We start from the raw sequence: 15,836 nt of genomic DNA on the forward strand, positions 1-15,836 counted from the left end.
TATTAATCCTATAAATATTTGTGAAGAACCACCAACCAGCACAATTATGGTTGTTAAAATGTGAGTATCTGAGTGGTGTCTTTGAGTGCGAAAATTAGCGGAATTATAAATTAGCGGAAATTATAGCAGAATAACCTACATATATACATAAAAGATTCATTTCTCACGTACATACACAGAGGAACCATTGGACTGACTAAACAAGACCTTTCCACACTATGTGTCTTTATTTTTTTGAGATGCCATTTTTCACATTTTTCTAATTAGGACACTATTTTTCTTCGTGCATCTGCTGAGAAGAACATTTTTATCTCTTCCTTATCAATATCAATAATTGTGTTTGGATTAGCAGGTCTTTCTGCAAACTTCCTTCTGTAAAAAAAACAAACACTAGCATTTTAAATTACTAATCTTAAAAGGTTTTGCAAATATTTGGTAAAGAACTCTGAATTTTGAAGTTATACTCTTAAGTGATGTTTAGTCCTCTCATAAAGCACTGTAATAGATTACATTGTTTATCATCTTCTGATTTTATTTAAGCTTACAGCAAAATATGCACTCATAAAAATATATTAACATTTTTTTAATTTTTTACTTCTATCAAGGAAAATCAGTTCTATTTAACAAAACAATATTTTCACAAGAAATTACACAAGTTTTCCTAACGTTTTACTTGGAGTGATTAGCTTTTCTTAGCTTGCCTTCCTAAGTCAGATAACTAAATTGAAAGAGCAAAAAAATCCTATTAAATACTAGATCTTAATTGTTTCTGCCACCAAAGCTGAGCCTCAGGACAAATTTACCAACGTCTAAGTAAAACACAGAAGTTCTGGAAATAAACGTGTAGTTTTGGCTGTCAGAAATAGCAACAAAATATAGGAAAATTCCACTTGAAACTACATAGACAGGGCGTTTTAGCAGCATGGAAAGCAATGCTACAAAGACATATACACACACCAAATTAACATAAAATGTTTATCTTTAAATCCTGATTCTACATCAAGACTATGCTCTAAATTCGGTAGATGTGTACTCTTACTAAAAGTACTTTCTGCAAGTACTGAGATATTTACAGGTATTTTTACATCTATGAGGAATATAATAAGCAAATCCATACTTTTAAACTTGGTTTTTTTCCTCTCTTTGCTCAAACGCAAATAATATCTTCCAGATTTTATTCATTAAAATATTTTTAAGGCAAATGTTTGCATTATGAAATTTCAAACACATTAGAAATTCAAAATGCTAGCTCAAAAGTACAAACCAAATTTATTTAACTGCACCTAGAAAAATTAAAATACCCTAGTATTTCTCTAGTGCTCCTTACTACTTACCATATTATTATGCTGTCATACGTAAAACCTAGCTTATCTTCAGCATGGCCAGTATTACAAAGAAGCTGAAAATAAAAGAAAACAGCTATTAGTTATAACTCTTTAAAAATTACTGTGTATAACTGTAGATTTCTGGGCATGCTTTCAATGAAACCTGAGGAATTTAATTCATGGAAGGGGAAGCATACTAACTTCAGACTCCCCTGAGAATTTATGCTGTCAGTATTCTGTTCCTATATACACACCAGAAGCACATGAATTTGTGCCCTCTTACAGTACAGAAATGCTAGTGCAATTATGTAAGCTGCCTACTGGTCAGTTTTTCAACTCCAGATGGCTCTTCTTGCTGCCTTTAAGCTCTTTTCAGAAGAGCCACTAGCTGGGTAATGGGTAACCGGAGCAGAGATGAAAAACACTAAAGTCAAAGCACATCTGCGTTCAAAAAGAGGGCTCCACTGAGAGCTTTGAAGAAAAGACTGACACTGACACTGTCATGCTTTGCCACAGCAGTACAGGCATAGGGAAAAAAAAAAAAAAAAAAAAAATCAGAAGACACTGCCACAGTGTCTGTTAACTGACATTCAGCCTGGCCTGCCACCAATTCCATAGAACTTGCACCTCTGAAAAAAATCAGCGCAAAGGTTGAATTTATACACACAAAAAGACACCTACAAACTGCTGCAAGTTCTAAACATTTCAACCACATCTATCCATGTTGAACACAGGACTGAAGATGTACAAGTGCAGTTTTTATGTCCAAAATCAATGTCAAAAGGAGCAATCTAGTGCATGCCAATGTTTTAGCTGCTTGAGGAAAGGAAACAGTCTCTTCTGTAAGAAAAGCAGATGCTGTTCTCCTTTACAAAAGCATCAAAGAAATTCCTAGTAATCTCATTTACTACCCCTAGCTAAAATAATAAAATCCTTTATTACCACATCCAAATTGCAAAGCACTTTTCCAAGCACTTCCAAAAACTCAAGTGACTAATACCAATTGCAATAGCTTTGCACTTTGTCCTCTCTTGAAACAGGCATATGTTCAGTTCTGACCCAGTGTGGTATTAACAGTTTCTCCTCAGTGAGGAATTCGGGAGGTGCTTGTGCTAACTAGTGAATACCCCTGCTCTGAAAGTATTAGAATATATCATACCCTGTGCCATTCTTTATATGCATTTCCTGCTAACCATAAGAAATTTGTAATAAACAGATAAATTAAGGCTACTGTAAGTTGAAATACTTAACATGTTCCATGTTCCTGTTCTACCATTCACCTTCACCTGAAAAAACAGCATATTGCACAGAAACTCTGCTTTTAAGTAAATCCATTTTATTAGCATGACAGTTTAAATTCAAACAATACTTCCATTTATGCCCAATGAGGACAAATTCTTCCAATCAAGTTACATTTTAAAAATTATTTTTCATGTTGTGAGAAAAAGGCATAGTGATAACGCTGAAATCCAAAGTTGTTGATGAGATAGATTATTAAATTGGCCTGGATCAGCTCCACATTTGGGCTCAAATAACCCTAAGTTAATTGAAATATTTTGGGGTTTGTGTTTTTCTTAACAGTGGCTATAACCAAAGATAATTATAAAACATAAGGAAAATTATTACATAACCTCTTTTTCCCCACCTTTCAGATATAAGTGATAATAAAACTAGGCAATTGGTGCATTAACTGGTTATGACAGTATGTCACTTCCTAGCATCAGTCTATTTTTATGCGATGTTGTTGGACTCCCTAAGGCCACCACTGCTGTTCTAGCATTTCTATTGACATCTCATGAACTGTAAAAATTGGCTGGCAGAGTGTAAGCAAAACAGTGTGAGAAGATAGTGAGTAAAAACAGTTCATTGTTTTGTTTCAGACAAGTGTACCAATAGTTGTTTAGGCTAATCATTTATACACCTAAACCTCTCCCCATCATTCCACACCAGACACAAATGAGAAATCCTAATCTGACATAGCAGATTATCCTCAACAGTCTTTTTTCCCATTTCCAAAAAACCACCACAGAATTGTAATTCTGATGTAGGAAAAAACATTTTTGAGAAAGCTGCTACTGTGTGCACTGGTGCATTTCTGAAGTGAGCCTCCAATCACCACACTTACCATCGGCTTGTATCTTGAGCAGTCCCGAGATGAAACTAAAGCAGATGACGTGTTCTTGCTGCAATTGCTAAAGACCATTCAGTTCACTGGATCACCTCTAGTCTTGTTGTCAGTAACCACTCTTACCAAATACACATACTGTGGTTATTAGCTCCTCAATACCAATTATTTTCCTCTATATATGCGTTCCCACTGTGCACACCCTCACTCATGCAGAAAGAAACTTGACCTTATCTTGAAAGTCAAATATAGTTGTGTATCGTGAAGATAGGTATAACTTCAATCAAGTTTAACGGCTGTTTGGATACAAATTTCTGAATGTGATGAGAATCATTATCAAAGTGTTTTATGGTGTGTGAACATACATGTGAAATATTTATCACAGAGAATGAACAGATAAAATTGGCGAAAAAAAGTATGTACAAGATTGGCTACTTTAACTATTAGTTTACTCTCATTCCTATGGGCCACCATTGCTTATTTATTGACTTTCTTTGCATTTACACACAATAGTGTGCTTACAGGACTTCCAGTTAGAAAAGAATTTAAAAGATGGACAGCAAGATCAGAATTCAAGATGTTTCAGTGATTTGAAGGAGTATGCAAACTCAAAAAGAAAATTCAATTAAATAAAAGGAACGGCGTTTCATATCCTTCAGGGTATCACATGTTAAAGATACATAAACTGAAAGGAGTCCAGCAGAGAAATACAAGAGGTCCAGAAAACATTCAGAATATTAAATAGAATAAAAAAATTCAAGAGGAAAGCAGTATCTGTAGGTTACAACCTAAATAAGTTAATGTGATGTCATTTCAGGAAAAAAAAGGGAAACTTAATCTTTGGAAATACTAATAGGACTGCATTATGTTTGAGATTAAGAGACCTTTTTGCCTACTTCACAGGCTGCTCTCAAATTGCATGAAGGACAAAATTCGGGGTGCCACATTTTAACAGCAGAGAAACTGGAATAAGTGTCACAGAAAAATGTACAAGGCAGCTAGAAAATACACCCATGAAGGCTGAGCCACTGGGTTTATTTAATCTAGGAAAAAAAACCTGGCAAAAGTAAGGTTGGATCGATACACATTTCAAAGGGGAAAAAAGTCATGGAAGCAAAGAAGATACTGTTCAGCTGGTCTCAATGCTTTGGATATTTGCTCAGTTATAAATGTCTGGTCTTAAATATATCAAAGGGAAAACTGCCACTTCTCATTTCACCTTAAAACAACATTAAGCTGGTCAATGATTCTGGCCCAAATGCAGTCATTTTTATAATGGCTGAATTCCTGACAAACCCAAGGAATTGTTTGACTGTAACATTTAACAATTAACATGCATATTATTGTAGTAGAAGTTTGTAGGCATGCAGTACCAGAACACTAAAATCTATTTTTGTCTATACATTGCTGAATTTCACTAGAATGGCAATAGATTATCATATCATGTAAATGCCTGGAATTATGCAAATACGCTTTATATTCTTCTCATATATATATCTCTCATATAAAAATATATATACATTTCATATACAAAAAAGATTTTATACATATGTAGACACACAAACACAGAGTATACCTTGCTTGTTAACAATGCCATTAAGTCAACTCTAAAATTCAAAATTTTTTATATAATAATCAATGAATGGGAATAGCACAGACTCTTTGAGGGTATGATTTAATATCAGGACAAAATGGTACCTATGCTAGGCAAGACAGTGACTAACTTACAGTGAAGGGTTTTTTTCGTGTTTACTGTCAGCTATGAGTTTTTCATGCTACTTAGATGAGTCATAGCAATATGAGTAACACATCAACATGTCTTGGAAACAGTAGCTCAAAACAACAAAACCACAGGAGGTCAACAGCATACACAAGCTGAGTGCATACTGAGACCATTCAAATTTATATTTAACAGAAGAGTCACAGCAATTACTAGGTAAAAGTATGACATTATTCTATGCATCTAAAATGTAATTATTATACTGTAATTTTGGTATTGCAGTTCAAGCCATCACTAGTAATGCTTATGAGGACACTATTTAGTAGATCTCAGTCTTAAGAGAAGACCCTACTGAAATCGTGGACACTGGATTTAGACCCATTAACTCTCCACGTTTGTTCAACAGCTGAATACCCCTAAGCATATGTTCTGTTCCTACCTGCTACATACTTCATCATGAGATTTCAAGTTTTGCACCTAGTGGTTTAGCAACTTGGATGAATGTTACAGTCAGTCAATACTACATTCAGAATCTAAAATACTTGGGTTTTGCAAAGGAGGGCCAAGACTCTAAAATGATGGACTATGAATCAGAGACAGAACCCGTGAAAGCCCCTATAGCCCCAAACTCAATCTATATCCTAGTGAAATCTAGCAGCATAGTAAAAAGCTAACAAAAACATAGAGCAGAATAGTAAAGCCACTTTATAAGTGATAGAGTTAGTTTTGAGCAGATTGGAAAGACAATTTTCCGTATCACTGATGTTACTCAATTTCTACGCTTAAGCTAAAATGAAGTTTCATTTTGTCTTTAAATAAGGACCTTTGAATGAAAAATAGAAACCCCTATAACAACATCTGTGGATCTTTTTTTCTGTTCATTATTTAAATACGCCTTTAGGCTCAAGAAAGTATAAAGGATCTCTCTCAGAAGCTAACAGTGGGATAAGCTTCTATAATAAAGGATTCTAAATTAATACTACAAATCCAAAAGATACTTTCCACTGGGTAAATGCAATTGTACAGTTCCTTTTGGTTTTCAGTAATTTATCACTTACTTCTCATGGGGGTGGGGAAAACCCCAAAGAAGTAACCAAGATGTTTTGGTATTCGTCAGCAGAAGCTGGGAAACTTCACAAGGTGCTTGCCTTATGTAGCTGGCCATATAAATGAAAGATGGGTAATCCTACTCATCTTACTGAAGCCACAGGTACATATCGAGCTTGTCAACTGCTGTGACGCCTGAAAGTGTCACTGACCATTTACTAGTGGGCAAATCCTCAAAGAGTTTTCAGGTTAAAATTCAGACTGGCTTAAATAACGGTATAGGTAGTTTGAAAGGAACAAGATTATTTTTGTCTAACACATATTAGGCAGTACTTCATAAAAGTTTTTTGCCCACAATACTGCAGCTTCACTTACTAGGTCATCTGTCGGTCCCGTCTGGGGTCCCTTGGGTCCCCAGTGGTGGATTTGGCCTAAACCACGACAGTCATGAGCAGCACACAAGGAGAAAAATTTCTAAGTCTGCCACTGCTACAACTCGGAACTAAACATACCTTTCCATAGCCTGAGAATATCACCAGACTGGGAATGCCAACTTCTTGGAGCAGAAAACTTAAAGCACCTGTTGCACAAGAACAACACACATACCACAGCCAAAGAGCCAAGAACGTGAACATTCAGGTTTTTACTAAGAAGCACTAGCTAAAACACGGTGAATGAAATGCAAGTTTTTGTAGAATATCATGTATACAGCATACTTTGCAGAGTAAGTATGGGTGCTGTGGGGACTTGAATATTACTAGTTAACACTTCTCTTGATGGGAAAGACAATTGAAAAGGGAGTTACATTTCTTAGGCATACAAGCTTCATACAAAATATCTGCCTTACAGTATCACTCTTGCAGATACAGTAACAAATCCTGTTGACTGCTGACCAACACTAGTCTAACAAATTTTATTTAAAGTATTTAAATTTTGCATAAAATCCTGGAGTCCAGCTCAGTACTAGTTCAATAATTTTTAAAGGGTGATTATTTTCTTTCTCCTTGAATAGAGGGGGGTGGGGGGAACAAACCCCACCTCAAAAACCTAGTTCTCTTACAAGGAAAGAAACCTGCACCTAACATACCTCAGATATCTTGAAATTAATACAAAACTTCGTGTCTACCACAATGTCTGTCAAGGAAGTCCATGTTAACTTACATTACTTGTTTATACATCAATACAAACATTTGCTTTCCCTGACCAAAAAAGCAGAATATTTCTTCCGAGATTTGCCCAGTCTTTGAAGGAAAAATCTGGGGTGGTGAGGAAAGTGAAATTTTATAGATTCTCTTTATTATTTAATCAGAAATACACTATTAAAAAAACATATCAAATGTCCTTTCCCTGTGCATAGGGCATATATCCTAGATAACTAGTAGCCTTTCAAAAATGGACTGTACAATGCAAGAACTTAAAAACAAATCAAGTTCATCTTTGATATAGTTCTGAGACAGGATACAAAGATCCTCAGCTCTTAGCACATCTATCTTCCCCACACTCCTATCTCTCAAAAGGGGATCCTATCTCTCAAAAGGGGAACTGAGACTGTATCAATTCATGGTAGAAGACCAGAGTGCAAAAAGGAAATAAAACCATGTCCCCCAAGCTCCAGGCTTTCACTCTTAACCACCAGAATGAAAAACACAGAATTGTTCTAACCAGGAGGCAGACAATACAATACAATTTGCAACCTTTATTCTATTTTCATAACTGCATTTACAGTTCAAACAAAAATAGGAAGAGTTTTCAAATCCAAATGAATATATGCACCACAGTATAAGAAGGACATTGAGGTGCTGGAGGGGTCCAGAAAAAGGCAACAAAGCTGGTGAAGGGTCTTGAGAATAAGTCTTATGAGGAGCAGCTGAAGGACTTGGGATTGTTTAGTCTGAAGAAAAGAAGGCTGAGGGGAGACCTTAGTGCTCTCTACAACTACCAGAAGGGAGGCTGTGGAGAGGTGGGCATTGGTCTCTTCTCACAAGTTACAACCAACAGGACAAGAGGAAATGGCATCAAGTTGCGCCAGGGGAGGTTTAGGTTAGATATTAGGAAAAACTTCTACACTGAAAGGGTTATCGAAGACTGGAACAGGCTGCCCAGGGAAGTGATTGAATTGCCATCCTTTAATGTATTTAAAAGCCATCCAGATATGGTGCTCAGGGACATGGTTTAGAAGTGGGTCTGGTAGAGTTAGACAGCAGTTGGACTTGATGATCTTAAAGGTCTTTTCCAGCCATAGCAATTCTATGATTCTATGACAAGAATAAGTGCTAAATATTAAATAGAGTAGGATTATCCCCTTATACGGGGTCAGTCTGATTCAGGATCAAAACCAGGTTACGAACTAGAGTGTCTTCAAACGTCATATTTGATTTTAGCAAGTTGCTTTTCACAAATTCATAATTTCTTGCAAGTCTTAAGTCCAATTTATGAAAGCCTTCCTTGTGTTTTTAAGTATTTCCATTTTTAACACCAGGTTAAGTATGAAGAACATACTCTTCAAATATTCAATTACAGAATTATTTGATTTTTCAAAACTATCTTCCAAAAAGAATTTTTGGTTCATCCTTTAATTACAGCATGCATATTTACTAATACTTAACATCTGATTTTCTGTAGTAACATCAACACTGCTTTATGATCCAGTTTCAGATAATTGACTTTTCACTAGTAATCATGCGTCTGCAAACATACTCCAGCTCTTTCATTTTAAGGCAACTAGAGAATTTGGAAGCACTCGTTTTTAGGTTTCCGGATTAGCACAAAAAGGCAACACAGCCACACATTCGCCTCTTCTAGCAAAATAAAGGGCTTTCTTGCAAAATAGTTTGGAATCTCAGTAAAAACAGCAGCATTTTGTCAATGGTGGACGTCTGAGACTGACAGACACAGTAAGATTTGAGTATAAATAATTTCAGTTCCTCAGTGAATGCTATGCATCCACACATGCTCTGAACCAACTCAGAAAATGGAGCATTTACAAATTTATTATTAATGCACTAGAAGATAAGTTTATCTGCTGTTGTGATTTTGTTCTCAGTACTCACCTTCCTGCTAACCAAATCTCATACACTACCACTGAAATGTTGTTCAGTCTCACAAGGAGTGGTTTCAACAGCCAATAAGCATGCCTACTTTGAACATTATCATGCACATTTGTCTTTTTCAGATCAATTGGTCTCCTAAACCTGTCCTTGACCATTCATTCTTTCACTTGAGATTGTCTCAGAACTGTCAAGTAGTCTCCTGGCTATCTTACTCAATGATTTGTTATCAGTTCATCTACAACAATAATTTAAGCCTTACTTTACCCTCAACATTCTCCACTACTACCTTGTTTCATGGCTACTGGTGATTACAAGATCCATCCTCTGTCACAGAAACTTGGGTTTCATCTTCAGGCATGTTGCCCTACCTGTGGCACTCTATCAGAAAGATGTACAGCTTACCAGCTCCTTCTGAGTATCGGTCCATTCATCTGGATAACACTCACACTGAAGCTCCAATGTCTCCTAGTTCACTAACTGCAATGCGCTTTTCCCTTGCCTTGACAAACAGAATGCTGGTCCAACCACAACCATTCACTATGCTACAACAAACACCCTTTTCCTAATTCCCTGCCCACCACCCATCAGTCCTCTCTGCTCCTCTCCACAGGTTCTTCATCTACCCCAAAAATGGTAGTTGCTGTCCGTCTGAAGGCTTTTCATGACCTTTTTCTTCAGCCTACATTCTTCAGCCTATGTTCTCATCCTGCAGTAAGTTTTGAAGTTTTGTCTCCTGTCAGCTCACAATGACAGCTCCCAACATACCCATCAGACTGTCATATTCCTGTGACTTGGAAGCATGTATTTCAACACTGGCTTCGGCAAGGCTTTCGACACTGCGTCCCACATCATCCTCACAGGCAAGCTTAGGAAGTGTGGGTTAGATGAATGGACAGTCGGGTGGATTGAGAACTGGCTGACAGATAGAGCTCAGAGGGTTGTGGTTAGTGGTGTAGAGTCTAGTTGGAGGTCAGTAACGAGTGGTGTCCCTCAGGGGTCAGTACTGGGTCCAGTCCTATTGAATAAATTCATCAATGACCTGGATGAAGGGATAGAGTGTACCATCAGCAAACTTGCTGATGACACAAAACTGGGAGGAGTGACTGACACGCTGGAAGGCTGTGCCGCCATACAGCAAGACCTGGACAGGCTGGAGAGTTGGGCACAGAGAAACCTTATGAAATTCAACAAGGGCAAATGTAGGGTACTGCACCCAGGGAGGAATAACCCCATGCAGCAGTACAGGTTGGGGGCTGACCTCCTGGTGAGCAGCTCTGTGGAAAGGGACCTGGGAGTCCTGGTGGACAACAGGATGACCATGAGCCAGCAATGTGCCCTGGTGGCCAAGAAGGCCAATGGCATCAAGAAGAGTGTGGCCAGCAGGTTGAGGGAGGTCATCCTCCCTCTCTACCCTGCCCTGGTCAGGCTGCATCTGGAGTATTGTGTCCAGTTCTGGGCTCCCCAGTTCAAGAAAGACAAGGATCTGCTGGAGAGGGTCCAGCAAAGGGCTACAAAAATGATTAGGGGATTAGAACATCTCTCTTATGAAGAAAGACTGAGGGACTTGGGTCTTTTTAGTCTAGAGAAAAGAAGATTGAGGGGGATCTTATTAATGCTTACAAATACTTAAATGGAGGATGCCAGGGAGATGGGAACAGTTTTTTTTCAGTGGTGACCAGTGATAGGACAAGAGGTAACGGGCACAAATTTGAACATAGGAAGTTCCATCTTAACATGAGGAGGAACTTCTTTACTTTGAGGGTGGCAGAGCACTGGAACAGGCTGCCCAGAGAAGTTGAATGTCTCGAGTGAGAGACTCCACAAGAGCCACCTGGATGCCATCCTGTGCAACTTGCTGTAGGTGACCCTGCTCTGGTGGGGGCGTTGGACTAGATGATGTCCTGAGGTCCCTTCCAACTCTGACCATTCTGTGATTTGGAAAAAGCACCTCAAAAAATCAGCAATATGTACCACTTCTAGAAATTGCCCCTTTAAATCTTTTTCGCTATGAAAGCTGCAGTGAAGTTGACGGTTGCTATTCTATTAGTGTCCAAGCCCCTGCATATCATGTTCACTGATACAGTCCTCCCCCTCATCATACTTCATCAGTTTACATCCACGCAGTCTACATTTCACATTCTTGATTCAATTCTGTGGAGCAGGAACCAACCTTCAGCTCTATTTGTGCAATATAACCTGTTGACTGGAAGGTATTTTGGGCTTCTAAGTACTAAAATATAACAAAAATTCAGCCAGCAGGACACATAGACAAACTTCAGCATAATCCTGTATTCACATATTTGCTTGTCCTTATTTGCTCCTTTCTTCTCCAATAGCATGTAGATTTCAAGTACTGTTCCACGATATTAAGCTGTTTCATGAATCTCCCAGCCAATGCCTGATAGAGCAGATACAAAATATTTTGCCTATATGATCACTTGTTCTATGATACCATTTGAGCTCTTACCTTAGTAAAATTATTCAAGTGACCTAGTTTTCTCATATTTGAGACGCCTTGTAATTTGGCCACATTTTGAAGAATCTCTCTCATATTATCACAGGGTTCTGCAAAAGAAAACAGGTTATTAGCAGATACAGTTGAAAAAAAATCTAAACATGCATATATTTAGTTTCCTAAATATAACAGGTAGTCTCCTAGTCTTAATTAATGATGCAGATCATTTTCATCTCAAGAAGCGTCAATTTAATTTATGGTTAGAACCAAAACCAGGCATACATGAGTTCTCTAGAATAAATGCTAAAGCCCATGGAGGAGACAGACATCTATTTTAAAGCAGATTTAAATCAGTGTCTTAGATTTACAATTGACAAAGAAATCCATTTAGTGTCTGAAACTCCAATCCCAACATCTCATAACTGAACAGCTTTCTCCTCAATCCCCTTGTAATTTAAAGTCAAGAAGTAAACTTAAAGACTGTAAACTAAAAAGCTAGCATGTTATTGCTACACCACATAGCTTCTTTTTTCCATCCAGACAAACGGTTGGTGGGATTTTGGGAAAACTGGACTCTCTTCACTCCATATTACTCTCTGTCCACAATCACACTAGACTTAGGAGAGGGCTAGGACTTCCCAGTGACATGGGTAGTGAACTACAAGGTAAACAGGGGGACTAGTAACATCATCTCCCTTTTTCCTCAGGGTCCACAATCCCCCAAAAAAAAAAAAAAAAAAACAAAAACAAACCCAGACCCACAAACCAGGATTCAGACACCAACTGGTGATCCCTCACTCTGCTAGGAAATGGAAGAGGACTACCAAACATGGTGAGAAGAGACACCATTGCCCTGCCTTCAGAAGTAAGGTTGGGAGTTGAGGCAGAGTGGGACAAGCAGCCCAGAGCTGGGCTGGGCACAGAGAGCTGCATGCAGAGCTCCTGTAACAGAAACTTCAGTAAGCTCCGTATGTGGCAGTATTGTGGCAGGACAGTTTTCAAAGGGAGATGCTTGACTGCAGGACTCATGCAGTCTTGCATTAGGTACTGTGTGATAGACACTACAACAATACTGTCTACAGCACTGTAGTTTGAAATAAATGAAATACCAAGGCTATGCTGGAGATGTGAACTGTTAGAAACTATTACAATACCAAAACAGGAAAAAATTGCATTATATAAAACAAAGTCTTTAGAAAAAGCCTGAAGAGTCCAAACATCAAGCATCTGGAAAGTAGCAAAGAGAAGGGTTTTGTGTGGTGCCCCACACTAACTTCAGTAAAAGAAACTTACTGCTGAATTTGTGGCATATACATAGAGTATTTTACTTTCCTGTTCATCCTGAAAGCATACTCATATTTTTCATTATACAAAGGAAACCAGAAGTGTCAGAGATGTAAAGAAAGCACATTCTTCATCCCGTCTCTACAAACCAAGCTGAGTTTTTTTAATCACCTTCTCTAGTTTAAAAACTTTAATAAAGCAACAACTTTGAAAAGCAGATGTAACTAGCAATCTCATCAGGATATATCTACAATGTATTTGGAAAAATGAGGCCCTGTACTTGCACCACCATCAGGAATACAAGACAGTATTTAAAGATTAATACACCTACAGGTAGGCACCTGAATTAAAATGTGTAAACTTGTAAACCCATTGTAGTGAACGGAGATCTCATCTATCAGCCAATGAAGTTGAAAACAGTTAACCTGACTAGTTGCAAGCTGCCTACTCAAGGGTAAGGTGAATCGATTGTATTGACTACACTGCTAATAATGAAACTTTGTAGCATGTCTGTACATGCGCTTGCAATACCACATAATTGTAATTTTTTTCAGACAAAGGATCAGCGAGATTTTGGGAAGACAAGTCAGACTCCTAAACGTGGGCATCAGTCTCAATCATGACCAGCTTGATGTGAAATATCCTTTGCTTATTGCTGTGACTTAAGTTTATGGAAAAGTCAACGATCAGGTACACAGCCGCAAGTAAACAGTGCTACCCTGCACTGCAGAACAATGTGAGTAGTGAAACCAAACATCCAATAACTTTGAATTTAAATTGGAACATATGCATGCATCTCCAAACTCCCCCCACAACCCAGCCAAAAAAAAAAAAAATAATAGTGTCTTCGATACAATCACAGAAATCAGAGACAGTGAAAAATCTTACTACATCTGTCCCAAGTTTAGGCTTCCTCTGCGTAGTTTACTTTTCCAGGTCTTAACTCAGTTTGAGAGGTTTACAATAGCACAATCCATAGAAACAAGAGAACAAGAGAAATACTGAAGACAAGTAGGCTGGGATAGTTATGGCACTACAAATAGTTTACATCATAGCCCGTAATTTCAAGGGAACATAACAGGAGAGAAACATACTTCCTCATAATTTGGTTTCTCTGAAAATACAGTTTGGCTGATTTCTACGCTTTGGCCTGCCTTGGAAAGTGGGTAGGAATTTCCCTAGCTTACACCATTTTTGGACCTATAACATATCCCACTACGCCACAAGAAAGATCCCAGGTGAGCAGCCTTAAAGCTCCCCAGAACATTCCACTTCAATCCTCTGAAGAACAAGCAGCAACAATAACTTTCCAAAATGACTGGAAATATGCTTAATATGCTTTTAAGTTCTAATTTTGAAAGTGCAGATGGCTACATGCTCAAGGTAAACCTCTACTGAAACTAAGATCACTATATAGACAGGAAAGACCACTAGACTAGCACAGGAAACCTCTTGTACGTCACTAGCAATGAACACTTCTATTCAGCTACCTGATAAAGTGGGCACTAACTCAGAAGCAAGCTAGGTGTACTGTGCAGAAAGACAGTCAATTTGGATGTGAAGAAACCAGGACTTGACGCTGCTACTACCTCCCATGTTAACAATTCTGTAGCAGTGGCAGACCTTCATAACAAGGCTGCCTAATTAAAATGTGCATTAAACCCATTTTACTCTATGTGCATATGAAAAATTGCAGTTATAGCAACTTCTCACATTGTCCTCTTTCTGCTGAGAAAAACTCTCATTTCTAGAGAGAGGAAAACCATATTCGTCATGCTTAAGAGAGCTGCCAGGTATTTCCCAGAAGCTCCACTAGCAGATAAGTAATTTGAAGCAAAGTGAGGACTCCAGTATAAGATCTACAACACTGTGAGAAAATTGAGAACATGATAGATATTTACACTATCGAATTTGTAATATCAATAACACAAGTCAGCTGGCTCACCCTTCAATTATATCAACACCACCAGTGCTGTAGAAAAACCAAGACAGTAAAGAAATAAATACCCTCTAACATCATACTACCTCAGAAAGAACTAAGATTACAGAAGCCTTTTGTGTCAAGCCTTGTCAGTTCAAGTCTTGCTTTAACCTTCAGAACCCTATCGCAAAAAAAAAAAAAAAAAAAAATCTCTTCCAAAGAAGTTAACAAAAGACTTATGACATATTAACTTTGAGGAAAGACTGGCTATCCTGTTTTTCCTCTTCTGGAAACGCATCATATATTAGAAAGAAGTAGAAAGTTTACTTAGTTGCTTAAGCGTGACTCATTTTTATTAAAAATAAAGCCAACAGGGAATGTAAGCAGGCCTAAGAGAACTTCACGTGTGGGGGATGTAAAAGAATTTAAACATAGTAACATGACTTCACAAATGGATATACAGTCTCTTGCTAGCCGATCCCTTACATTAAAGTGGGCTTGAAATTAGACTAAATACATTTTGGGTTCTACCAACTAAGCCATGTGCCTTTCCTGTAATCAAAGATCAGATCCAGCACTGCATATCTTCCCGTCTCAAAATCTCATCCAACAGCATTGAAGAACACTGATTAATGCAGAAATTGAAAAAATATGGCAGAAAATCAGAGACTGATCTCCCAAAAGAAATATCATGGCCTTAACATTTCACCGTCAAGCTTAACAGCTCATGTTGGAGTTGCCAAGGACGTGGTTTTTTTTTTAAATGGTTCAAACCACTGCTGCAGGTATTTCTTAGCTCCAATTAACCCTTACTCTTTAGCTCTTCAGAAGTTGTTGCTTTTCTATCTGAAAAAAAAAAAAAAAAAAAAAAGACAAAAGAAGAGAAGCTACTTGTTTTAATTTTAAGGC

The 15,836-nt window shown here is 37.9% G+C and overlaps 1 protein-coding gene across 1 annotated transcript in view; it reads right to left on the bottom strand.

Moving 5' to 3' along the window:
• Positions 1–266: 266 nt before the first annotated feature.
• The window catches only part of LOC309683056 (rapamycin-insensitive companion of mTOR-like), a 29,701-nt gene continuing 14,131 nt past the window's right edge, over positions 267–15,836 (bottom strand). Inside the window, exons 3-5 of the mRNA XM_082497248.1 lie at positions 11,735–11,832; positions 1,335–1,399; positions 267–372 (exon numbers count right to left, since the gene is read on the bottom strand). Of these exons, the coding sequence (XP_082353374.1) occupies position 372; positions 1,335–1,399; positions 11,735–11,832 (164 nt within the window). The 3' untranslated portion in view covers positions 267–371. The remainder of the gene's footprint in view (positions 373–1,334; positions 1,400–11,734; positions 11,833–15,836) is intronic.

This window comes from Vanellus vanellus, assembly GCF_965231255.1.
Source record: "Vanellus vanellus genome assembly, chromosome: Z".
Lineage (NCBI taxonomy): Eukaryota > Metazoa > Chordata > Aves > Charadriiformes > Charadriidae > Vanellus > Vanellus vanellus.